At 43.8% G+C, this 26,932-nt stretch overlaps 1 protein-coding gene across 4 annotated transcripts in view; it reads left to right on the top strand.

Annotated features, from left to right (window-relative positions):
• Window positions 1-26,932, top strand: part of CHCHD3 (coiled-coil-helix-coiled-coil-helix domain containing 3) — a 217,591-nt gene that overhangs the window by 101,885 nt on the left and 88,774 nt on the right. For 2 of the 4 annotated variants that reach the window (XM_053407490.1, XM_053407492.1), the window contains exons 5-6: window positions 22,005-22,019; window positions 24,176-24,259. In XM_053407490.1, coding sequence (XP_053263465.1) covers window positions 22,005-22,019; window positions 24,176-24,259 — 99 coding nt within the window. The remainder of the gene's footprint in view (window positions 1-22,004; window positions 22,020-24,175; window positions 24,260-26,932) is intronic. The other 2 variants (XM_053407491.1, XM_053407493.1) reach the window with 1 other exon arrangement.

Genomic DNA, 26,932 nt, shown 5'->3' with positions numbered 1-26,932 from the left:
GGGTGGCGCTGAGCCTAGGGCTTGCCAATTGGAAGGTCGGCCGTTCGAATCCCCACGACGAGGTGAGCTCCCGTTGCTCGGTCCCAGCTCCTGCCAACCTAGCAGTTCGAAAGCACGTCAAAGTGCAAGTAGATAAATAGGTACCACTCTGGCGGGAAGGTAAACGATGTTTCCATGCGCTGCTCTGGTTTTGCCAGAAGTGGCTTAGTCATGCTGGCCACATGACCCAGAAAAACTGGGAACAAACGTCAGCTCCCTCGGCCAGTAAAGTGAGATGAGCGCCGCAACCCCAGTGTCGATTGCGACTGAACTTAACTGTCAGGGGTCCTTTACCTTTACCTTTAACTAAGCCACACCTTTGACTCAACTTCCTTATATTGAGTATCCCACCAGTTCCTCAAGGTTGGCTTCTGCTATGACTGGCATCTTGAGCAGAGCAGAAATGCTTTCTCCGTCTTGCCCCATGAAGTCCTTTTCAATGGTGTTGCAGGGGGCTGGACCTGATGCAGTCCACACACAAAGCAGGCATTTTGACACTGAACCATGAACACTTCCTGCCCTTGGATGGGAAGCTTTTGATGTTGAGCCTTTAAGGAATGTGCTTATGTGATTGGTGAGATATTTCATATTTTTCTTAGATGTCATACCTTTCTTAGAGGCATTGAGTACACCATGAGGGATTGTTCAAGGCAAAATGAGTGTGTGTATATAATTGCGATATAAATATCCATTCTAATACAATATTAATACATTTCTTAACAGAATAAAGATTTCACTGTCTTTTAAACTGTTTCTTCTGAAGCAGGGTCACCACAGGACCCTCAAATCAAAAAAATATTTCTTGGTTACAGTTCCTGGGGTTATATGGCGGGTTGGGAAGTGCTATCAACTACCTAGGCGGGCAGTTCCCTGGTCTTCCGTACAGCAGACAATCCTATCATAATCTTCCATAATTTTATTATTTGTACCCTGTCCCATCTGACTGGGTTTCCCCAGCCACTCTGGGCAGCTTCCAGCACATATAAAAGCATAATAAAACATCAAACATTAAAAACTTCATGATACATGGCTTCCTTCAGATGTCTTCTAAAAGTTGTGTAGTTCTTGACATCTGAAGGGAGGGTGTTCCACAGGGCGGGCGCCACTACTGAAAAGGCCCTCTGCCTAGTTCCCTGTAGCTTCACTTCTCGCAGTGAGGAAACTGCCAGCAGGCCCTCAGAGCTGGACCTCAGTGTCTGGGCTGAAGCAATGATTGGGAGGGGAGATAGGCTAACACTCTAGTTACTGTTTATGGATCAGCATAGGAGAAGGCTTAAAGCTTCGGTTGAACTGTGCCACATCAGATTGGATGGGAGACCATTCAGACATGCCAAAAACCTTCCTAGGGTTGAACCCTTCTTCCTGATGTGCTACTCTTCTATTTGCAAGGAGTCTTTTCTCCCCACGGAGCAGCATTCCAACATTCACTCCCCACCAGCAGTCTGAAGTGTTCCAGCTACACCACTTAGTTCTGCTGTACAAATTGGCCTTCGGTTGGGGTACATGCAAGGTGGAGCAGAGGGGAAACAGGAGAATGCTCCTGCTACCTTCATGGAAGCCCGTGACGCACTTTTGAGAATCATGGCTTTAAATTACCTGAATGAGCCCCAAGTGTCATATTTTATTTAAAAGCATCTGTAAGTGCAAATACAAGAGCTAAGTGTAGCAAAAAGCCTCGTACTTCCCTGGTCATTCATTTAACTATCCATCTGATGAAAGCACTTGAGTATAAAGTGTGCTCTTCAAGGTTGCTATAAAAGGAGGCTATCGGGTCTGGCCAGGAGTTACACCTGGCTTTTCTGTGCACTTGTTCAAAGAAGATTTCAAAGCTTTTTCTTGGATAAGGTTGGCAATTTAGGATTTATTTTTTTTAAAAAAAAAATCAAGGTCTTGGGAGTGGCTGCCTGGGGGCTAGTCACTACTGATAATGTTTGGTGGGTTCCAGCATTTTGGGCAAGACCATAGTTCAGCGCTAGAGGTTCTGCATTACATACCAGATCAATAATATATAATATCCCCTCCCCCCGAGGATTGTGACTGAAACAGTCCCAAGTCTCACCTCTTCAGTGATGAGTGGCCTGTTGTCTAGATGGTGTTGTGTATTTCATTGGGTTCTTCAAGGTTCCTGGGTAACTGGTGAAGTAGAATCGTAGAGTTGGAAGGTACACCAAGGATCATCTAGTCCAACCCCCTGCAGTGCAGGAAGCATCCATGACAGATGGCCACCCAACCTCTGCTTAAAAACCTCCAATGAAGGAGAGTCCACCAGTTCCCGAGGGAGACCATTCCCCTGTCGGAACAGCTCTTACTGTCAGAATTTTCTTCCTAAAGCTCGAATAGACATGCTCTGGTCATCAGGGCTGCTTTTTGACAGTTCAAAAAGGACAGGGAGAGGTCCACCTGCACTGAAGGCCATTGTGTGCTTGTCCCCAGACAGGGAATCATGACATCTCTGACCACACATCTTCCAGACTACAGCCAGGAATGTGACATCTCTTTCTGGGTCAGCATTGTGAGCTGGTGGGTTTTTGGCTGGGGTCACAAGGAGGATAACTTTCATATTGCACCAGATTTCTTGCCACACCCCTTTCAGTGTTGTCTGATTGTCCCCTGGTCTCACCAGCCCTGCTGCCAGCTCCTGCCAGCATGGCCAATGGTCAGAGATTATATGTGTTCAGAAAAAGTATATGGGAGTATATTGTATTTAAAAACGGGGTATCATAGTTTTTAGGGGTCTAACCAGGTTGGGATAGCTGGGATAGCAGGCTTGTTGGTTTTTAAATGTCTTATGTAGATTTTTCAATTTCGCTGTTCTGTATGGGACAATGACAATAAAGATTATCGTATCATATGTTTTGTACAAAATCCTTATGGCTCAAAAAGGGTTTCCATCTTTTGCAGGTTGTGGGGAGGTACATTGCAGGGCAGATAGTGCAGAAAGCCACAAATTTGGTTGCAGAAATGAGTTCAGTGTCCCCAGCAACTAAATGAGATGCAAAGTTCCAAAATGCACATCCTAATAATTCCATTTTTAATGTCATCTCCCTCGGAGCACGCTGTTCTGATGATAGCCGTCCCCTGCTTTCTTGAACACACACCACTCCCTTTTTGGCCTCCCTCTAGACATATCTGTTTCAGAGAAAGTGCAGCCTTGCTTTCATCCATTATAAATGATTTTCATTTGAACATGTCATTTTGCTTTTCTGTTACAATGGAGATCAAAGTGACACCGGTTCACCGCCGGTGTTCAGCAGCTCTTTGTGGTCCTGGACCTTCAAGTAATAGGATCCAGTTTAATTTGTTGCTGTCTTAGATCTCTCTGAAGGCGTGCAGAGTGCTTGCTTTTGTGATGGATTTCGGTTATTTATAAATAAAAAATAGATAGGAGTTTTATGTTTTCAGGCTCCGTGACAATGGTCTATTGATACAGACCTCGCTGTAGAATGGTGACATTGAAAGAGTTTTGAATCTATTTAAAACGGGACCATGCATTTGAAAAGCCATTCGTGAAGGTAAAATGAAAATTCCAAGACATCCATTTGCGGGATAAGCTGTGGCATTTTTCTCAAGGAGTGTGCCGGTGTAATTTCTTTACCAGGAAAAAGGATGAAACAAGATTTTAGCAAGTAATAATCCATGCTGCCTGAAAGCATGGCGAATAGATTTCAGTCGGGACCAGCTCTTCCCCAAAGTTTCCTTTGGGAAAACTGCACCCCGTACCTCTGTGGTTCAACAGAATGTCAAAACAAGATACATTACAACCTGGTTTCTGTGCTTTCATTCACAATCACGTATTCGTGTGACTTTTCCAGTTACATTCCATTATGGGGCTCTTCTGGGACTGATATTGTCCTTTGTATGGAACTTTCCCAGTTCGATATCAGCATAGACAGTTTAGTTGTGCTTTGTCAGCCCAGTAGCTTCCATTCTGATGGGCATCATGTCTCCTAGCCTTAGGTCAGTGAGAGGTCTTTGACAGCACAGCTTACGTTCATTTGTTTAAATGGAGGTGACAGAATTTGAGCATTTAGAATTCCCCCCTCTTCTATCTTATTGCATCTAGTAGGTTTAGACAACATGTTGGCTAACTGGTGGTTGTATACTCTGGATTATTCGGGTGAAGCAAAACCATATTAAGTAACTGGAATAAAAAAAACTGCATAGAAAATCTGCCCTTTTAAGGGACAGACACAAAGAACTCTGTTGTTGTTTTTTCCTTCACTGGGCAGAGAGAGTCATTCTTAGTAAAGTAGTGTGTATGTATGCATGCGTAAGTGTGGCACCATCTACATATAATAAAGCAAATTGGCTTCGTGACCAAATTGGGGTTGTGCTAAAACATGGAGATGATACAGTCCTAATTTCCCCCCACTGTTGAATACAGACAACTCCCGATTTGCACAGGGTCATCGTGTGCAACAGTGGAGTGTATATAAGTCTGCCTTTTCCTGTCACTTCTGGGTTTGCAGTGATGCCGTGTGCACGGTGGTGCATGCTTTGAACCTGCGCAAAATGGTCGTTGTCTGTACTTTTTGCTATTTCAAAACCCTTATCCTGCTCTTCCTTTGCAAACCTCAGGAACCTCAATTGAGAGAACGTCTGAGCCTCTCCCAAACAGAAAGAAAGCCTTTCATGCAATGCCAGGCTAGCCCATTTCTGCAATTTTAAGTGTGCCCTTTTGCTTAATTTGGATATGACCAACACATTCCCTGTCTCTCTCCTGGCTTAGCCCAGACCTCTCAGAGTCCTCTCCATTTGGACTGGAAACAGGTTCCTGGGGGAACCATTGCGTTGGAAGGTGGACAGTGCATTCCAGTAATGGGCAAGGGCTGCTGAAAATGCTTAAGTGCTTCCAATTATAGCCGAACTCTCGTGAGAGACCCCCAACATTTCCTGGAATGGCTTCCTAGACATGGGCAGAGGGGCGAGTTACGTATGCAGGCGGGCACTGCAATCATGTGGGAAAGAGAATTGCCTGCCAGGAAATTCATGAAGGCAGCAGACCCGGCCGTTGAAGGGGAGGGGGCAGGACTCTCCTGAGAGTGCCTGGAGGCTTGGATTAAGCTCATGGTGGGCACTCCCTGTTTCTGCAATTTAAAAACACAGCCACGAGAATGCTGGAATGGAATAGCTGTGTTTGATAGCTTAGAATGTGGCAAAATGAGTTCTCAGTCAAACAGCAGGCTATGAAAGCCCAGAAAACAAGCTTCTACGGTTGAGAATAGCAAGGCTTTTATGGTTCCATGACCCCTTTTAATTTCTTGCCATCAGTCTCAAGTGGTTTGTGTAATTAAAGGGTAATTCTTACACATTGCTTATTCTTTTAATTGAAACTTGCAAGATATGCTGATATTGCATCTATGAAATCTCTTGCATCCTTTAAATGAGGAAGCGTTCCTGACACTTATAGTTGGCATTAAACAAATAAAGAGTAATTAGATGCCTATTCAGTGATTGCTTCTGTTGATGATTCTGAAGTCATATTTGCTGTTGATTGTTGGCTAATGTTGCCAGAGGTGTGCGTATTTTTGTTTTCGTTTTTAACCCGGTTGGAATTTCTAGGCATAGTTTCGCAGCTGCACGATGATCACATGCCTACACATGAGAATATGCTGTCCGTACATCTGGTTCTGCCATAGACATGTGAACTCTGAACATCCAGAGGTGGCTTTGAGTTCGTGCCTATAGGCAAAGCAGGTGCGTGTGCAATCAGTGGCGGCTGCGCAGGTGATTTGCTGTTACATAACAGGCTGCCATCACTGAGCCAAACCTGGGGAGAGACTGAACATTTTTGCTGGCGGGTGTTTCAAGGTGAGGCATGGCACTTGCAAAGTCAGCAATGGGCAGACACGCGGATACTGACTGACTGGCAATGCCGATATCATGGCTCAGTGGCAGTGTGCTGACCCAGCAGCAACCATGCCTCTGCCTCTCAATAGTCACCTGTGAGGTCTATCATCTCAGAGTCCTCAGAAGCTGGTTATTCATGGCAAACTACATCACTGGGTGATGTAAAACATTTGTTTCCATGTTTCCATGCTTATGTGTGCTTCAGTTTGACTGCATATCATAGAACAGGGGTGGCCAACTCCCAAGAGACTACGATCTGCTCACAGAGTTAAAAGCTGGCGGTAATCTACCCCTTTTTGAGGGGGTTCAGGTCAAAGTTGTTGAGCTTTTCTTAGGATGGAAAGCCCTGTTTTGGGGGGGTTCGGTCCTGTATACCTGAAGGAGCGTCTCCACCCCCATCGTTCAGCCCGGACGCTGAGGTCCAGCTCCGAGGGCCTTCTGGCGGTTCCCTCACTGCGAGAAGTGAGATTACAGGGAACCAGACAGAGGGTCTTCTCAGTAGTGGCACCCACCCTGTGGAACGCCCTCCCATCAGATGTCAAGGAAATATGCAGCTATCTTATTTTTAAAAGACAGCTGAAGTCAGCCCTGTTTAGAGAAGTTTTTAATATTTAATGCTGTATTGTTTTTAACACTCGATTGGGAGCCACCCAGAGTGGCTTGGGAAACTCAGCCAGATGGGTGGGGTATAAATTATTATTATTATTATTATTATTATTATTATTATTATTATTATTATATTCAGGTCAAGGTTTTTTAGGAAGGAAAAGCCTGTTTTTGGGGGGAGGGTTTCATATTTTTTTTAGAGAGGAGGGAAGCCCTATTTTAGGGGGTGCAGAGCAAAGGTGTTAAGCTTCTTGGGGGGGAGCCAGTGATCTGCCACAGACGTTCAGTGATCTACCGGAATATCACAATCTACCTGTTGGACATGCCTATCATAGAACATCAGACGAAGTCCTGAGTTGCAAATATAAATGTGTGAGGCCAGCATATTAGGCATGCCTGAAGCACCACCTCTTTCAAGGAAGCAGGGACCACCCCCCCCCCCATGCAGAGAAGCATTAACCATGCTCTAGACTCAACCAGCAAACTCCCCTCTGCTGGATTTAATAAGCCAGGAGGGACAGGGGCTGTTAGAGTGCAGCACCTTGTCCACAGCAGCTCAGTGCATAGGCTGAAATTGATCCCAGAAGACATTGCTGACTCTGGCATTGAGTACTTCATCCATAGTCAAACAACTTTATCTTCGAAGTGTGTAGCCAGTTGATCACAATGGGTGCTCAGATAGGAGTTCCTCCTTCAATGTAGGATTCAGGAACCTCCAGGACCATCCGATTTAACTCCACTGGCCAGACACTGGAAACTGCAGTGCAGCTATGATATGAACCTTATTTGCAGCTGTGCTGCACTGCAGTGTTGTACACGCAGTTATGTACAGTGTTCAACCGGCTTCAGAGCGAGAATTGGCCAGTTTGCAATTCAGTTTTCCTCCGGCTTGCTGCAAAGCCCAAAGCTCCACAGAAAACACAAGTGAACAAACAAAAAACACTTGTTTTTAATAAAAGCACACACCCCTTCACCTGAAATGGTGCCTTGCGGATTTTAAAGTTTGTAAACAAGTGAGAAATTTAGAATCCTTTTGGACCTAGGTTCTTTTCTTCTTTTGGTAGCTCCGTACTAACGCATCAATATTTCAACCAGTCTAAATGAAATAGTAATCTCTCAACAGCCAGTGGTTCAGGTATTTCGGAGATTAGATAGGGTGGCCGTTTCACTCTGCTGTCAACCCCAGGTGTACAGCTTCTTCGCTGTTAAGCCTGCCAATGGCTATAAACAGAGAAAAAGAGACATAAAATATTTGTCAGAAGGAATCCTCCCATAAATCGTAGTGAGCAATGTGTATAAGCTACTTCCTGGGCAGTACTAAAATTTTTGATGCCTGAACGCTGCATGATTCTTCAGCTTGTTTTGTACTTTTATGTAACCTGTATGTTTTTTACAACCCTGCTTTGTAGCTGAAGGTGTGTGCTGTGAAGGTAATGGAAGTCTGTGCACTCATTTCAGAGGTCATTGCCAAGAAGGTTTTGCCCCCATTGCATACGTTCTGACACCATGAACTTGTTGTCTAAACTTTTTTCTTAACGGTTTGAAGGGCAATCTGAAAATTGGATGTAAACCAGGAAATCTTGGGTTCCACTTCCTCTTCACCCATAAAAGCTCCTTTGCAAACCCCAGCCAGGAAGCCATCTCTCAGTATACTGTACCTGAGTTTTGTTGGGAAGATGAAATGCAAATAATAGTTGTCTCAGAGACAGAGGGGTTGACCAGCTTCATTTAAGTTCCTTGTTTCAGGTGCAGAATCATAGAGTTGTAGAGTCGGAAGGGACCCCATGGGGTCCAATGCAGAAAATTCTCAGAAATTATGCAGGGCAGCATAATTTTTCCTAGCTGTGGACCACTGTACCAGGTGATAAACAGAATTACTTATTTGCCCCTTTGAGAACAGCAGAGGTGCTTCCTGTTAGTTAATATTTGTAGGCAGGACATAAGTATTATGCAAGAGTCGAGTTTTAATTATTGTGGATTGTATCCAGCTAAATTTTAGACAGAGTAGACTCACTGAAAATATGGACCGAAGTGAGCCATGGGTATTAATTGCAGTGGGTTTACACTGAGTAGGATTAAGATTAGTTGCAATCCTAAATAGTTAAGGGATTTGGGTGTTTTTGGTTGTTGCTCCAGTGTCTTCCTGCTCCATGGTCCATGAATCTGTGAAACATGGGGTAGATGTGCAGGTGATCAACCTCTGTATGATAGAGACAATCAAGCCATCCATGGATGAAAGAGCTCCCTTCCAGTTTGGCCAACTGTATGGACTCCCATGCCGTATTTTAGAAGTCTCCCTGATAGAGGAAAGTGTTAATTTGTGCACATTTTGGAGAAATTCATATCTAGAAAGAATCTTCGTAACACACTGAGTCTAGGAATGCTTGCTGTTCACTCTGCATGAGAGACACTTTTAATACTCCTTCTTTAGTAATTTAAAAAACTACATAAAAAGCACTACCAAAGAACTGCTATTTAAAAGAGAATTGACTTTCTATGGTCCACCTGAGTAGCCCCCCCCCCTTTTAACCTAAACTTTGTTGTTCCTTGTGGCCATGAGTTCTTCAGGTTAACTGTGCATTTAATCTGTTTCAGATATTGTTGCTTTTCAATTTCACTGTTCACTGGTCACCCCCCCTTTTCTTACTGTGGCAAACATAAAGCGAAGCATGGAAATGCCTGATCTGCTTTCTTGTCATCCTTACTCTAAACTAAAGCAAGTCTCCTTTTCTTTTTGCCTTTTTAATATGAGACTTGTGCTACAGGATTTTAGTATTTTTGCTGTCTCATTTTGAGCAGAGGGCAGGCATTGTTTACTTCTAGGAGTACAGTACTGGGACACTCTTAAGTTAAAGTGAAGCAGAGTAGCCGGCAGAAAAACACATGGGTATTCTTTCAGATTTGGTTTCAGAAATGCTAAACGCAAAGGAAAATCAGCAAAGAGTTGAAAAACCCACTCTAGTGCTCTTGTGGATAACCTCCATACAATTTTCTCTGTGCTGGCACGCAAACATCCTAGATATGTTTGCCATGATAATGATCTTTGTCACTTATGGAAAAAGCACTGATGAAATCAGCGCAGCAGATATTCCCATTGTGATACAAAGGTCAAGGATAATGCCTTACAAAGACGACTGTCTGCAGGGTTAGATTGCATTAAACAATCTGAACAGTGATCTCCAGCACTCTAAAATATATAGTTTAAAATTTAAAATATATTTAATATTTATAGATCATCAGGCATATTCTTTTGCAAAACTGAGAGCACTCTTATTGGCATGAAATTGGGAACACACAGCAATTATTTCTGGCGGGTGGCGCTGTGGGTTAAACCACAGAGCCTAGGACTTGCCGATCAGAAGGTTGGTGGTTCGAATCCCTGTGACGGGGTGAGCTCCCGTTGCTCGGTCCCTGCTCCTGCCAACCTAGCAGTTCGAAAGCATGTCAAAGTGCAAGTAGATAAATAGGTACCACTCTGGCGGGAAGGTAAACGGTGTTTCCGTGCACTGCTCTGGTTCGCCAGAAGCAGCTTAGTCATGCTGGCCACATGACCCGGAAGCTGTACGCTGGCTCCCTCGGCCAATAAAGTGAGATGAGCGCCGCAACCCCAGAGTTGGCCACGACTGGACTCTAATGGTCAGGGGTCCCTTTACCTTTATGTGTGTGACTCAGGGTTTTTTTAAGACTTGGAGATGTATTAAGATGGAGTTCACTTTGCAATGAACGCTGGATGCTGCCTCATTCGGAGTTGTCCCATTGGTCTATCTAGCTCAGTATTGCCTACACTGGCTGGCAGTGGCTCTCCAAGATATCAGGCAGGGGTCTTTCCCAGCCCCACCTGAACTTGTGGCATTTTGCATGTGACATGAGCTTTACCGCTGATCTGGGGCTGTCCCCTTCAAAGCCCAGACTCCTTCCAGATTTGCAACTGGCAGATACACCCACCAGCACATCAGACGTTGGTTCTGCCATCAATGTTGCCCTAGCTGGGTCAGATGGGTGAGGTACAATAATAAATAAACTGTATGAACATTTGTCTGTTCATTTATTGCTATACAGTGGTACCTCGGGTTACATACGCTTCAGGTTACATATGCTTCAGGTTGCATACGCTTCAGGTTACAGACTCTGCTAACCCAGAAATATTACCTCGGGTTAAGAACTTTGCTTCAGGATGAGAACAGAAATCCTGCTCCGGCAGCGCGGCAGCAGAGGGAGGTCCCATTAGCTAAAGTGGTGCTTCAGGTTAAGAACAGGTTCAGGTTAAGAACAGACCTCCGGAACGAATTAAGTACGTAACCAGAGGTACCACTGTAATTAAGACTCCAAAAACATTTTCTGAAATGTGAAATGCTCCTGAACGAATTAAATTTATTGATTAAGGCATGGGCACCATCCAGTGTGGAATATGCATAGTTGGATTCTGCTGCAAACTTTCAGAATCAAGTTTGACCCTGAAGATTATCAGTATATTTCCCTTGGAATGCCCATTGTTCTTCCAATTTCTTCCTGCTCTGTGGTTCATATCTTCAGCTTGAAGGTGGCTTCACCCGCTGCTTTAACTGCTGGTGTTAACATCCAATTTGGGGCAGCAGGTAGGTATTCATGTCATGTGGGAATGGCTGTACAAATGACTCTCTTGATTTACTTACCAGGATTCTGCTTTCTTGAGCTTTATTTATTTATGTATTCTGAAACAGTCAGAAGAAGAGCGGTTTTTTCACCCAGTGCTTTGAGGATAAAAATGAAGGAGTAGATTTAAAATACAGGAAGGTAGAATTTAAGAAGACCTTACTAACCTTGAGAGTAGTTCGGAATCCCACTCACTCTGTACCCATGCATATTCCACATCCACTAACACACACATACCACACTCTGCCTGCTCCTGCACACATTCATTTTCTCTCTTTCTCTCCCCATTCTTATCCATTACTGGTCCAAACGATCCCCTGGGTACAGATACAGAAAGACCACACTGCAGCACTGGTCCTCCCACCAACCCCAATTAAAAAACCCAATAGCAGTGCATGTCATTCACCAAACGGCACTCGTTCGTGTTAGGGTTGCCGTCTGAGGTTGAGCTCTCTTCCTCGTCATCAGCTACCATTTCCCAGCTCCCACCTGAACAGTGCTCAGTCTCCAGCCCCCTCTCCCAGCTACCCCACACTCTTTCCCTAGCACCAGCAGAAAGATTTGCTCCTGTGTTTCATGCTCTTGAAACTCCTCCTATATGCCACCAGTGGCTATCCTGTGGCTGAGAGCCCCTGTGCTGTTTTGCCAAATAATTGCTCCCTTAGCCAAGGATGAATCCTCATACTACCTGGGAAGGAGGAAGATGAAAGTGTCTTATTTAGGAATCCCAGGTGAATGTACTTCAGCCAAGATCCTTGTTAGAAGGGTAGCTAGGCAGTGAAAGATCGTCACCTGAGACTTTGGAGAGATGCTGCTGCTGCTGCTGCTGTTGATGATAATAATTGATAATGATGGTGATAAAGCCTGTTTTCCCCCCTATCAGAGACTCAATGGGGCTCAAAATAGAACTGGCTAAAAACATTGGGGTGGGGGGAAGAGAATATTTAAAAAAATAATTCATAAAGGCGGCTTCATATGCAGATTTCAGAAAGGCTGTGCGTCACTGGACACGTTCTGCTTCCTACCAGTACACTGTAAGGGTATGTATTACTACTGTATTCCACCTGAGCAGCTCATTCCATATAAACTTTTTAAAAGAGCATATTACAAGCAATTAGGCGGTCCATTAGTAGTGACAAAGCCAGCAGAAACCCAAAGCTGAAGGGCACTGGAGGAATGAGGAGTAAAACAGTGTGTTAGATTCGTTTCTTACCGCAGCGTGGTTCCCAAGCCACAGAGAGGGAGGGGTGAGGGTTGGCAACGCCTTGGAAATTATGGAAGCTTAAAAAATTCTGTTTTGAAGTTTTATAATTAATTTTTTTTTTTTTTTTAAAAAAGGTTTAGCAACTCCTTTTCTCAGGTAAAGTGTTTTGTGTCTTCCATTTCTTTTATGACTTACCATAAAAGTCAGAGTGTGTTGGTTTTGGGCCAGAGCTTATGGAAATCATTAGCGCCATTTTAGAAAGAGAGAGTGGTGTGCTTGAAACCAGAAGTCCTTGATTAAACTGGGACGTGCACATCTAAGTTCAGCATACAAGGGTGGACCTGGTTTGCACGTCACGGTAAGCTTGAGTACAGTTCAGCACCGTGTGTACTAACCAAGATGCCTCCTGAGATTGTTCACCCCACTCCCCACAGCCCTAGATCCTCCTCTGGTGCTACCATAAGGGGTTTGGAAGCCTTTGTGTGCTGGGCCCAGGAGTAACCCGAGTAACGCGGTCCAGGTCTGGTCCCGAATCCAAGGGTTCTGCAAGGAGTCAGTGCAACAGGGCCAAGGCAGGAAACCAGGCAAGGTCAGGCACAGGATCACAGGCAGGTTCTGGCAAACAGCAACGTTGCTCCCGCAACCTGGGGCGGGGTCCAGCAGCCCTTTATCTCTGTCGGGCTAACGGCCGGTCCTGATCCCCCGGTGACTCACCTCCTTGTCTTGCCCGAATGCAAGCACTCCTCCTGCGAGTACTCAGGTCTCTCCTTCTCTCAGACCTTAGTCTCTGCAGCTCGGGAGATGTCAGTGGGTTATAATAATAATTTAATAATAATAATTTATCATTTATACCCCGCCCATTTGCCTGGGATTCCTCAGAGTTAGACTGGGTTAGATCCAGAGGCCGCCTTAGCCTTTCCTGACCCAACTGGTAGTGGAGCAGCTGTAAGTGATGGCCCAGCTGACGGCAACGAGATAATCCCTGTACCTGGAGCCAGGGCAGGCTCAGGCCCCTGACTCGGCCCAGCTGGTGTTTGTTGCAGGGGAGCCTGTGCAGACTGGGGCTCTTCAGGATCAGGCCCCAGACTAGGTTCAGATGATGCCTGAGGCAAAGGATCCAGTGCGGACTGAGACTCCTCTGGCTCCGAGTCCGAGCCCTAGTCCCAGGCCATCACACTTTGCTTCTGTTTTCGTTAAACCGAAGCTTGTTGCTCCGTTCCAACAAGGAACTCTGGTTAACGTTCATGGTTGCCGGTTTAAACAAGCGCGCTTCATGCTGTGTGAAGTTGGCTTGTGGAGCAGCAAGGAAAGACCTTTCAGTAGCACCAAAGTGCCTAAGAAGAGAGATTAATCGAGGGTCAGGCTGCAAGGCACATTGGGATGCAGTGGATGATAAACAGATGGCAGTGTTGCATGGGCAAAAACAGATGCACTCCTTGGAGCTCGTAGACTTAACAAACGGGAAGTGGAAGGCTGGTAGTCTTGCTTCCCTGTGCTTTCCTTCAACTCCTCACTCCCAGCCCGTCAGCCTGTCTTACAACCTCCATGCTCCTAAAATGAGATCATCATGTAAGATAACTTTATGGCATTTACTGACCCTGTTTCTTTGAGAGACCTTGCCAGCAGATTTCTGGGCAGAACTTTGCATTCCCTGCCCCGCACAAGCCCTGTGCTTAAGCAACTGCTCTCTTTTAACATTAACCTTCCCTTTGAAGCTCTCTGTAGTGCGCCTCAAGGCCCATAGACACTTTCTTTTACAACCTTCTGCTTTATTCAGTGCAAAAAGCCCTTGTTTCTTCACTTAACATTTCACCGGGCAGCCCTGTCAAGTCAGCCTTGATGGACAGATCTTTATTCCCTTCACAAACATGAGGCATGTCAGTTGTCGGCCGTTCAGGCAGAGAGATTGTTTCATCCTTCATCTGACCCATCCTTCTGTTTGTCTCTTCTCCTGGGATCGAGGAGGAAGTGGCTTAACCAGCTTAGATGGAACGGCTGCAACTCTTCCAGGCTGATAATGTGGCATGGTAAATATAGTGATGGATTTTTGTCAGATGAATGGCAATCAGTTCGATCTCAAAACCTCTTTTCTAAGAACCTGGTAAATATTTAACAATTATTACATCCTTACATTTTAAGGGTGACATTCAGCCAAGTTTTACTCAAGAGTAGGCTCTGTTGAAATGAATCAACCTAACTTAGACATGTTCACTAATTTCAGTGAGTCTGCTCTGAGTAAAAGTTGATTGAATATCACCCTAAATATATGTGTGTGTGCCCATTTATATGGATCAAAACTGGCCTGGAAGGAGTATATAAACTACATACAACTTTCCACATTAATCTGTATCTCTTCATAGTCTCTGTGTTTTCCTATAATGAGGATTGATTCGTTTTATGGTATTTCAACCCCATGAGAAAAAAGAGAGAGAATGTGTTGACCTCAGTGAGAGTGAATGGGGAAAACTGAAATGCTGCTTTGTCTGGGGTACTGGGAATCTAAATTACCCTACGCTATCAGAATCCAACTCCATAGGACTTTCCTAACTCACTATCCTCCAGATATTTTGGGCCAGAACTCACACCATCCCTAACTATTGACCATGCTGGTTTAAGCTCATCAATGTATATTCCAGCAACCTCTGAAGGTTGGGGCAGCAGGTTGGGGGTGGCTGCCATAGAAAGTAACATTGGTATGTTTAGGTGAGTCATTACAGAACTCCACTATATCCCTTTAATGTACAACTTTTCATGTGTAGTTGGCTTAATTCAAGCAGGGAGTTGGCATTCAGTTCTCTTCTTTAAGTGCTGAGCCTTTTGCTATCATCTTTCCCAGATCTTGCTGCTCCCCCCCCCTCCTTTGGACTTCTTCCGACTAAGACTTCTTACTAACATCTTGGTCTCTCAGATACCTTCTTTGAGATGAAGTCATTGATTACCACTAGCGTATTATTGCACAGAGGGAATAAAGGATCAAGCTGCTGTCTGCAACTTGATGGCTCACATGCAGGAAAAGAGAGTAGTTTTCTATGTGGGATGTAATCCACTGGGAGCAGTCAAATACAACATTCCTTGTTTTCCTAGAGTGGACATGCAGGGGGATGTTTGGTCCAGCCAGTTGAAACTTCCTGTTCCTCCTGGCCTGGAGCATCCTTGCTTGCATGTGACTAGTGGGTGGGCATGACCTTTCCAGACCTGGTAAAAGGCCAAGGCATGCTGCCACTCTCTCCTCTCTTTTCCATCTTCCTTTCGTCCTGTGAACTGCTGGACTGCTTGCCTGCAGTCACTAGGTAAATCTCCCTTATGGGGTAAACCTCTTTGTATATGTTTGAAACTTTAAGCCTTAAACATGCCTTCAGGGATCACACTGTGCTCTGCCTAACACCGGTCTTGAAAGACCTACACTGGCTCCCAGTACATTTCCGAGCACAATTCAAAGTTTTGGTGCTGACCTTTAAAGCCCTAAACGGCCTCAGTCCAGTATACCTGAAGGAGCGTCTCCACCTCCATCGTTCTGCCCAGACACTGAGGTCCAGTGCCGAGGGCCTTCTGGCGGTTCCCTCCCTGCGAGAAGCCAAGTTACAGGGAACCAGGCAGAGGGCCTTCTCGGTGGTGGCACCCGCCCTGTGGAACGCCCTCCCACCAGATGTCAAAGAGTAAAATAACTACCAAACTTTTAGAAGACATCTGAAGGCAGCCCTGTTTAGGGAAGCTTTTAATGTTTAATAGGTTATTGTATTTTAGTATTCTGTTGGAAGCCGCCCAGAGTGGCTGTGGAAACCCAGCCGGATGGGTGGGGTATAAATAATAATTAATAATAATAATAATAATAATAATAATAATAATAATTACTGCCTGATCGTGAGTAAACTTTCTTTTTGTTACTTATGAATAAGACTGTGGTGTCCTTATTCTTTTAGGAGGGATTCAAGGGGTCTTACCAGGAAAATATCAGAACACATTTCAATCTGGACAAGCCAAGTTGAGTTGCGTATTGCCTTAAGAAACTCAGACCAGTTTGCAACTAGTTTGCTGCTGTGTAAAGGGGACTGCACTCTGCTAAGTAAAGGAACTTGCTAGCACAAGTTAGGAAGGATATTAATAAACAATATATCCTCTCCTGCCTCCCTGAACATCCCCACATTCTACTTCTGGGGCAGGGAACCCCACATGCAATATAGTTCTAAGTGTACAAACACATTTCCTAGGGAAGCTGAAGATTAAGGAGATGCAGCCCAAGCATTGGCCCACAGAGTCAACGGCCTGCAAACCCACCTAGAATCATAGAATCATAGAGTTGGAAGAGACCACAAGGGCCATCGAGTCCAACCCCCTGCCAAGCAGGAAACACCATCAGAGCACTCCTGACATATGGTTGTCAAGCCTCTGCTTAAAGACCTCCAAAGAAGGAGACTCCACCACACTCCTTGGCAGCAAATTCCACTGTCGAACAGCTCTTACTGTCAGGAAGTTCTTCCTAATGTTTAGGTGGAATCTTCTTTCTTGTAGTTTGGATCCATTGCTCCGTGTCCGCTTCTCTGGAGCAGCAGAAAATAACCTTTCTCCCTCCTCTATGTGACATCCTTTTATATATTTGAACATGGCTATCATATCTCCCCTTAGCCTCCTCTTCTCCAGGCTAAACATGCCCAGCTCCCTTAGCCGTTCCTCATAAGGCATCGTTTCCAGGCCTTTGACCATTTTGGTTGCCCTCCTCTGGACACGTTCCAGTTTGTCAGTGTCCTTCTTGAACTGTGGTGCCCAGAACTGGATACAGTACTCCAGGTGAGGTCTGACCAGAGCAGAATACAGTGGCACTATTACTTCCCTTGATCTAGATGCTATACTCCTATTTCTGTACCTGTATCTACTGCTTTTTAAAATTACATTTTATAGCTATTGATTGATTTTTATTGTGTTTTATTTTGTAAGCCGCCTTGATATATTTCATGAAAGTGCGGATCAGAAGTATTCAGATGGATGAATGAATGGTTATTGCCACATGTGATTTGACATTGGCTTAGCCTGAGGTATTGGAGTGTTTAAGGCTACAGTTTCAGAGGTGGACTCCTACTTTAAAGTCTTCCTAAGCTCAGCATTATGTGTGTTTGAACCACTCTGCAAAAGAAGCAGTGAACCTTGTACAATTTCTCATTTACAACTAAAGTGCAACATTCAGCTAATTGAATACATGACCGCTGTTAATTATTTTTGTTACGGCTAATTGATATTCACTGAGATCATGTTCTGTAGCCCCATAAATATAATATTACCTTGCCAAGTGTATATATCAGCAATGAATTCTCTGCCACTGGCATGTTTATGCTGTCCCCTGTATAAAAGTTGCCATGGCTTCCTTTTTTATATATTTAGATTATTATTTTTTGCTTGCTCTGCATTATTTGCAAAATGCAAATGTCGTTGGCCACTTGGTGGATACTGTTCCTGTGAATTATTTATGTACTTGGCAATTCTTGCAATTCCTCTTAGAGAACAGAAAAACCATACTTCTTGGTTGTCAGTGAATCGGTTTTGTTGCAGTAAGGAGTAATTTCTTTATGCCACTGACACTGCAACAGAGCCACTATAGTGTAGCATAGCAGTTAAAAGCCTGTGTGAGAAACATAGAATCATAGCACTTTAGAGTTGGAAGAGACCCCGAGGGTCTGCTGCTCCAGAGAAGCGGACACGGAGCAATGGATCCAAACTACAAGAAAGAAGATTCCACCTAAACATTAGGAAGAACTTCCTGACAGTCAGAGCTGTTTGACAGTGGAATTTGCTGCCAAGGAGTGTGGTGGAGTCTCCTTCTTTGGAGGTCTTTAAGCAGAGGCTTGACAACCATATGTCAGGAGTGCTCTGATGGTGTTTCCTGCTTGGCAGGGGGTTGGACTCGATGGCCCTTGTGGTCTCTTCCAACTCTATGATTCTATGATTCTATGGTCATCGAGTCCAACCCCTTGCAATGCAGGAATCTCAGCGAGATGATACATGACAGATGGCCATCCAACCAAGGAGTTATGGTGTGGGAGGTGCGGCAGGCTGGGTAAGCTTGGCCTTTGGAAGGCAGGCTTCTGTTCACTAACCCACAATAGTCCTGTCAGTTGGTCCAGATTATAGTGGCCCTAGAATTCCCAAATTCATAAAGCTTGTTGGGTGCACATTAATATTCAGCACCAATATTTTAGTGGGCACCTCAACATTTTGTTGTTGTTGTTGTTTAGTCGTGTCTGACTCTTCGTGACCCCATGGACCAGAGCACGCCAGGTACTCCTGTCTTCCACTGCCTCCCACAGTTTGGTCAAACTCATGCTGGTAGCTTCGAGAACACTGTCCAACCATCTCGTCCCCTTGTGCCCTCAATCTTTCTCAACCATTGTGCCCTCAGTCTTTCCCAACATCAGGGTCTTTTCCTGGGAGTCTTCTCTCCCCATGAGGTGGCCAAAGTACTGGAGCCTCAGCTTCAGAATCTGTCCTTCCAGTGAGCACTCAGGGCTGATTTCCGTCAGAATGGAGAGGTTTGATCTTCTTGCAGTCCATGGGACTCCTCCAGCACCAGAATTCAAAAGCATCCATTCTTCGGCGATCAGCCTTCTTTATGGTCCAGCTCTCACTTCCATACATCACTACTGGGACAACCATAGCTTGAACTATACGGACCTTTGTTGGCAAGGTGATGTCTCTGCTTTTTAAGATGCTGTCTAGGTTTGTCATTGCCCTCAACATTTTAGTATTCCATATTCCCCCCCCCGAATATTCAGTGGCACCATACCCTCATCTGAAGCAGCCTGTGTGTGGAACAAGAGAGGGCTTCACACATGCATTTTCACCACTGGATTACTGCAACATCCAGGGTTGACTTGCTTTTGTGAATGAGGCCACCACAGATCAAACACCAGCGACTCATGTGACTCACATCCCCTTTCACTAATGCTTTTCAGGAGACTCAGTTTGCACATGTCACAAAAGTGTTGAATGAGGGATCCAGTGATGAAAATTGTTTGGAAAAACCAGGCTTTGTCTAGACCTGGGTAAACCGTGGCTTACAAAATGCTATTTGTGTTTGTTCACTTCCTATTTAAAGTTTAGAATCCCTTTAATTTTCTTTCTCTTTCTCCTCGTTCCACAGCAGCGAGTCTGTTAATTTGCTGCTTTTGTTTTCCTTCGGAGAGGTCCAGGCAATTGCTTTTAATTGATCTGTTGAAGTAGGTGAAGAGAAGTTATTTGTGATTAGGTAGCTTGAAGCCTCCCCTACTTGCTTACTATGCATAGGTGACCTTTTCTTCTTCTCCCTTTTTTTAATACCCTTAAATTTCCTAGAACAGTAAATTGTTGGAAATTCAAATTGCCTTGTGACTTTTTTTCTTTCCGCTGTATTGACTTTTTAAACTCGCTCTCGGTAAAGGAGTGGGAAGAGACTGAGGCTTCACATGGATAGGAATTTCTTAGAACTAAAGTCTGTATGCTCCAAGGATCCCTATCTACCAGAGATGGTCCTAATGTTCTCATACTGGAGAGCCAGTGTGGTGTAGTGGTTAAGAGCAGTGGACTCGTAATCTGGTGAACCGGGTTTGCGTCTCCTCTCCTCCACATGCAGCTGCTGGGTGACCTTGGGCTAGTCACACTTCTCTGAAGTCTCTCAGCCCCACTCACCTCACAGAGTGTTTGCTGTGGGGGAGGAAGGGAAAGGAGATTGTTAGCCGCTTTGAGACTCCTTCGGGTAGTGATAAAGCGGGATATCAAATCCAAACTCCTCCTCCTCCTCCTCTTCCTCCTCTTCTTCTTCTTCTTCATACCTGTCTATGGTAAACCACCATCCTTGTTGGTCTTAAAGTGGAAGTTATGGGCCAACTTGTGAAAAGTTTGCTCTTCTTCAGATTTCAGTTGCCTCTCCCATATCTCTAGAAGATATATCTTAGTTGACTATTTGATGCATCTTGACTGTTGTGCACATGCGTGCATGCCAATATGTAGTGTTTAGTCTACTGTTTCACATACTGCATATTAGAAGACTACTGTGTACGTCTTGGCCAGGGCTGGGAAACAGGTTGCCCTCTTGATGTTGGAGGACTACAGCTCTATCATCTCTTACCTTCAGCCATGATGACTAAGGCTGATGGAAGTTGTAGTCCAACAGGTAAAGGTAAAGGACCCTTGGATGGTAAAGTCCAGTCAAATTCGACTGTGGGGTGCGGCGCTCATCTCCGCTTTCAGGTCAAGGGAGTCGGCGTTTGTCTGCAGACGGCTTTCTGGGTCGTGCTGCCAGCAGTTTCTGGCACAACGGAGGACTGTGATGAGTGCCAGAGTGCATAGAAATGGCATTTACCCTCTCCCACCACAGTGGTACCTATTTATCTACTTGCACTGGTGTGCTTTCGAACTGCTAGGTTGGCAGGAGCTGGGACTGAGCAACGGGAGCCTACACCGTCACAGGGATTCGAACTGCCGACCTTCCAATTGGCAAGCCCAAGAGGCTCACTGGTTTAGACCATAGTGCCACCCGCGTTCTGTAGTTGCAACAATTTCTGCAGGGCTCCAGCTCTCGTTTATGTTGCACCAAAATAATGTGCTTGTGGGGCGGGTTGTGTGTGTTATTGGTTTATTTTGTTCTTGTTTTTCTTACGTATTTCATGTTTTTCTTTTGTATTTTTATGCTCTGAACCCTTCTGAGATCTTTGGATGAAGGGTGGTATACAAATTTAAATAGCAACAACAACAACATTGATGGGGTTTAGATGCCAGGTTATTCATCTAAGGAATGCCTCTTGCTTGGCTGATGCAGTATACTGTCTGTCTTTATGTAAAATTGTATTCAAATAAAATATTGTTGCATTATAATGTTGTTTCTTGTTATGGGATTGTGCAAAGAATGAATAGTGGGTTATAAATAAGTTAATAAATAATAATAATAATAATTAGGCAATAACCCCTCCCCCATTGTTTCTTCGGAAGACTCGGAATTCAGAGAGATATTCCCTCTCCTTTCTGAGACAGACTTTCTACCTCTTTATCCGTGTTTTGTTCTTTTCTGAAGGCATCTTTTTCAACAGATGTTTGAGTCCACTGCCGCTTAGATCATTATATGTGCTTTCTATTCTTATTTAAAAAGTCTTGTTCCAGTTTTGGTTTTATATTTTAAGGTGTGCTATTTTGTGGTTTTACTGCATTTGAATTGCTTGGTCTGTTTTTGTTAGACACATTGATTGTCCCTGTTTGAAGATAAAATTGCCGGGTGAAGATTTTATTATAAATAAATTAAATACTGTTGATAGACCTATCCATTTTTTTCAACCATGAAATTTCGGAGGGCATGAAAATCATTTTAAGAAGTAATTGTAAACAGAAACAAATGAAGACAACTGATGGCTAAACTTGCCTGTGATCCAATTTCATTTTGCCATACTGTTAATTTATCTTATGCTCCAACATCTTCAGATACTGGGACTATCTAGTTTGACCTTCTGTATATTTGAAAAGTCAAGAAACTTGCCCATCTGTTTTTGTATCAAATTGATTAATGTTGTTTTGTTTCCAAAACAAAACAGAAAAAATTATCTAGGTGGCCAGAACTGTGAGAGTTTCATAATTGTCTCTTGCACATTTGTTGGTTCTATTTATATTCTGTTTGTTTCATAAATTGATGGCTTTGTTTTCTGGATTTACATGCTTTCAGGAGATGGAAATTAAGGTAAGCAGTAAAGTCAGAGTTTCAGTAAGGAGTACAGAATATACACCATACGTTGTGTGTGGAAATAGGGTTTCTACTTCTTCAGGAACGATAGCTATGTGGATGGGGGACAAAGCCTGGTGGAAACAAACAAAAAACATTAAAAAGGGACAAGTTCTCTCCAAAGGAGTTATTTTGTTGATATCCCTTCCATTTCGCACAGGAGTCCTCACTCTTCCTTTTTATAGGAAAGCCTCCTTTGCATGGAGTTGCTTCTTACTAGGAAACTAAAGTTGCAAATCATTCAGGTTAAATTCTGCAAAATACATCAAAATCCCAGTGTGTGTCAGGCTCAGAAGGTCTTCACTACGGTTACGAAACTGGCTCTTTGACTGGGACCATAGGGGGCAATAGGGAGAGAGGAGGGTATCTTTCACCTCTTAACAGCATCCCAGACTTTCCTAAGGAGGGCTCTCTCAACACTGTGCAGATCAAATGAGTCTCTCAGCCTGTTTTATGTGTTCAAATCAGGTACTCCATTAGGGTTTAGCTATGCTCATTCCTGTATCTTTGATGGTAAGAACTAACAAAGCAACCTTGAGGAGTAAAGCATCAATTTCCAAAGTTTCCTGCAGATTTTGCCAGGATTAATTAATTTTGACACAAGTGATTAGTTTTGATATGAGAACCGACTGGCTGAAGCGGGCCCAGTGAAACTTGCTTTATGAAAGTCACCAATAGGCCAAGGTTTTTGTTAATGGCAGGTTCATTATTGTCAGAGTGGGATGAAATTTCACAGAGTTGAAATATCCCACGTCCTCCTGATCTCTTGATAATCATTCCACTCTCAAGGACCGTTCTTCACAAGGCTCACTTTTCCTATGCAGCCTGCTCTGGTCAGGGAGGGACTAAAATGATCTCTTTGATCAGCAGCTGGGAAAACCATTTGTAAGCAAAATTATTATTTGAAGATGAAAGACATATACTTTCGCTGAAAATGTGTGCGGATGTATCAGTGTCATCACAAACATTAAAGTTTCACAAAATTACTAGATAACAAGTGGTAGTTTTCTTGGAGCTAGCTTGTGTTCAAAAGGGCAATGTTCTCACCAAACCTATAGCCCTTTGTGTTGTTGAAAGGATTTGAGTAATCTTGCCATCTTGGCTCGGATATCTATGGTAAAACCCCAATCTCTTTTGACTAATATGACGTTTTGCTGCCTCTGCGAATGCTGAACAAGATCAGTGTAGTGGAGATTATGTGATATAAGGAACCAATGTGTTTATATTGGATACAATAAAACTGCTGGCTTCCTCAGCATAGTAAATTCAAGTGGATGTGCTGCTGCAATGCCTATTCCTGTTAAAACACCTGCCTATTTCTAGACCACTGCCTCGGACAACCCAGAACGAATGAACAAACAAATAATAGAATTACTTTCATGTAAGAATCACTTCTTATGAAGCATCTTGAAGCAATTTCACAATACAATAAAAAGCCTATAAAACAATTGCCTGCATAAAAACAGTTAAAACAACCACATATATGAAAACAGTTTCAAATCCAGTGCAGATGCTAACTGGGATAAAAATCTCCATTTCGAATAGCTCCAGTAACCAGAATATACCACCAGCCCTGATAAGCCACTCATAATGTACAGTTAGTTACTAGGTTTCATTGAGGGGTGTCCCTGACAATTTAAAACAGTTTTACTTGAGTGGCTGCTGGATCTAATAATCTAATCAGACACTTTTGAAACATTTCACCTTGTGCTCCAAGCGTTCTTTTCAAAACACATCTTCTAGGAATGTCACTGCAGGTTAGCTACCTCATCATTGATCTTCAAATTTCTTTTGATTCCTGGTACCAATTTTTCACTAAACATTCACCCCGACACTGTTTCCTTGGCACTGCCTTCTGACTCTTCCCAGCTCCGTTTGGATGAACTGTGGCACAGCTGTTGAGCAAACAGGGAAATACAATGGGCAAGCACTTAACTTTCTCAATACGCTAATCATGATCTTATTAATATACTGCCTTGGCAAAAGTGTGCCGGCTGCAGGCTTCAGTCTCTATGCAAGAGTTAACGGGCACAATTTGCACTAGACTTTTGGCTTGCCAGTGTTCCTTTTTTTCTGATCCAGTTTTCTCTTTTGTGTATGTTGTGTTTTTTTAGGCTAAGCAGCTGGAAGAGAAAGACAGAGAGCTGAAGAAGCATGATGCTTACTACAAAGAGCAGCTGGCTCGACTGGAAGAGAGGGTGAGAAAGTTTATTCTCTTTTAATGAAGGGGTTTGCTGCTAATTCCCAGTCTGCACTTGCTTTTTGGCTAACTTTTAAATAGGGTGTGGAGCTCAGGGAGGAGGGGTAAGAACTTTGTCATAAAGCTCTTTTCCCTCTTGGGGGAAAAATTGGCATTCTGTATGTTCCGGGGTCTTGTAAAACTGTTTCACTCCGTGGATAGATGTGTCACATCAATGATGTTAACCTGTTTCAGTGGCTGAACCAGAGCTATCGGAAGGCAGTTCAATTTCATAAGACTTTCAACTTTTTCAGAAAATGCTGAGGCTTTGATTTTGACACATCCCTGGAGGAAAGCAGTTCCAGCCTAGCCTGGCCAGGGTGTGTGTGGGGGTCATTTTGGCTTCTCATAGAATCATAGAGTTGGAAGAGACCACAAGGGCCATCGAGTCGAACCCCCTGCCAAGCAGGAAAGAGATGGCCTCATGGCCCAGAGGTTCACCATCCCTGGTCTAGCCACTAAGGTCATCTCCATGTGGTCAGAGAGCAGTCCAAACTTCTATGTTCTCATGTTGTTTATTTGTGCTGATGACTTACATCATATTTGCTATACTTTTGCTTTAAAATACAGTGGTACCTCAGGTTACAGATGCTTCAGGTTACAGACTCCGCTAACCCAGAAATAGTGCTTCAGGTTAAGAACTTTGCTTAAGGATGAGAACAGAACTCTCGTGGCCGCGGCGCAGCGGCAGTGGGAGGCCCCATTAGCTAAAGTGGTGCTCCAGGTTAAGAACAGTTTTAGGTTAAGAACGGACCTCCGGAATGAATTAAGTACTTAACCCGAGGTACCACTATATGCATGAAGTGGCTGTTACAGTGAAACAGCTGTCATTCCCCTTTTCCCTGCCAAAGTTGGTAATGGGGAAAATAACATAAGGCCTTTGTTAGGATTCTTCCTCTGGTTCAGTGTTAAAACAATACCCGAAAAAGGGAGGCAGACGAGGAAGAAGGGGAAAGAAAAAGTAATATATTGGGAGCATGGTAGTTTTTCTGTATTCTTGCAATACGTTACAGGGATGTTAACACACGTTACATCCCTTTTTATACTAATCAGGTGAGGTTGTGTTTGATGCAAAAGATTGTCGGTTGCATCAAGTTGTACTGGGACTAAGAAGCAATGGCTCTTCTTTCTATATTAATAAAAAAAAATTGGCAAGTTTGTTTTTATGGACCGTATGTCATTTGCTGTGTACTGAGTCAAACCATTGGTATGTCTAGTTCAGTACTTCGGCAATGGCTTTCCAATGTTTTACATAGAGCGTATTTTTCAGACCTGCCGATGGAGATCTTTTTAACTGGGGATGCCAGTTACTGAACTTGGGTCTTCCATTATGCAAAATGTGTGCTTTGCTACTGTGGTGTGGCTTCTCCCCAGCACATTTATTTATTTATTTATTTATTTATTTATTTATTTATTTAAAAATTATTAATTAAATTTATACTGTACCTGTTCTCCCAAAGGAGTCCAGGGTGGCAGTGGAATTGTACTGACCACTTAGTAATCAAATATGTAAAGGTAAAGGTACCCCTGATGACTCTGGGGTTGCGCGCTCATCTCGCTATATAGGCCAAGGGAGCTGGCGTTTGTCTGCAGACAGCTTCCGGGTCATGTGGCCAGCATGACTAAGTCGCTTCTGGCGAACCAGAGCAGCGCACAGAAACGCCGTTTACCTTCCTGCCGGAGCGGTACCTATTTATCCACTTGCACTTTGACGTGCTTTCGAACTGCTAGGTTGGCAGGAGCAGGGACCGAGCAACGGGAGCTCACCCCATCACAGGGATTGGTAAGCCCTACGCTCTGTGGTTTAGACCACAGCTCCACCTGCACCCCCAATTAAATATGTACCACCTCTGACTACAGAGGTTTTGTTTTACTTTTCGGTGGCTGTTGATAGGTGTATGAATATGAATATGTCTATAATCTTCTAAGAAGGCTAAAGCAGGAAGAATATGTGAATTGATAAAGAGTCGATTGTGCAATGATGAGAGCGAATCCCTGGTACTAGTGAACAGAAGCTGTGTGTTTAAGGAAGGCTTGAGCTAGTGTACCTCTCAAAACCAAAAGAGAGAAAGCAAGCAATCACTGACCGTCTTGGCAAAGAATGCTCATTAATTCCTAGACCAATTCTCAGATAAAGTACCTTGGTTCCTGTTAAGGTGGCATTTGAGCATATTGCATCTCTAAGTGTCAGAGCGCCTCCATATAATTAACTGGCCATTTTTATTAGGTTTTTTTTTCTTTTTCAATTAGCAATTTCATATTCATGTTTCTCTCTGCAGCAGAAACACCACCGCAGTCATTGATAATAAAGGGAGATGACAACAGAGCAGATTAGTGTCAGCCCCCGTGTGCTCCGTCTAGAGCTGAGTTATTATACATATTCACTTTCAGATGACGCCTGTCACTTTGAAAATATTTCAGAGGCAGGAGTGAAGATGCGCCAACCTTTTGGTGAGGATTAATACAGGACAAAGTGACACTGCATCCATGACACCTGGGATGCTGAAACATAAACAATTCTGTTCCCCAGGGGCAATAGCCATCCATAAATTTCATTTATGTGCAAAAAAAGAAAAAGGCATTGATACTTAAAAAGAAAAAAAAGGAAAAGGAAGGAAGTGATTCCCCAAAC

The sequence above is a fragment of the Podarcis raffonei genome, chromosome 10 (assembly GCF_027172205.1).
Source record: "Podarcis raffonei isolate rPodRaf1 chromosome 10, rPodRaf1.pri, whole genome shotgun sequence".
NCBI classification, from domain to species: Eukaryota; Metazoa; Chordata; class Lepidosauria; order Squamata; family Lacertidae; genus Podarcis; species Podarcis raffonei.
Note: the sequence above shows the minus strand (reverse complement) of the source record. Positions and strands in the feature narration are given on the sequence as shown.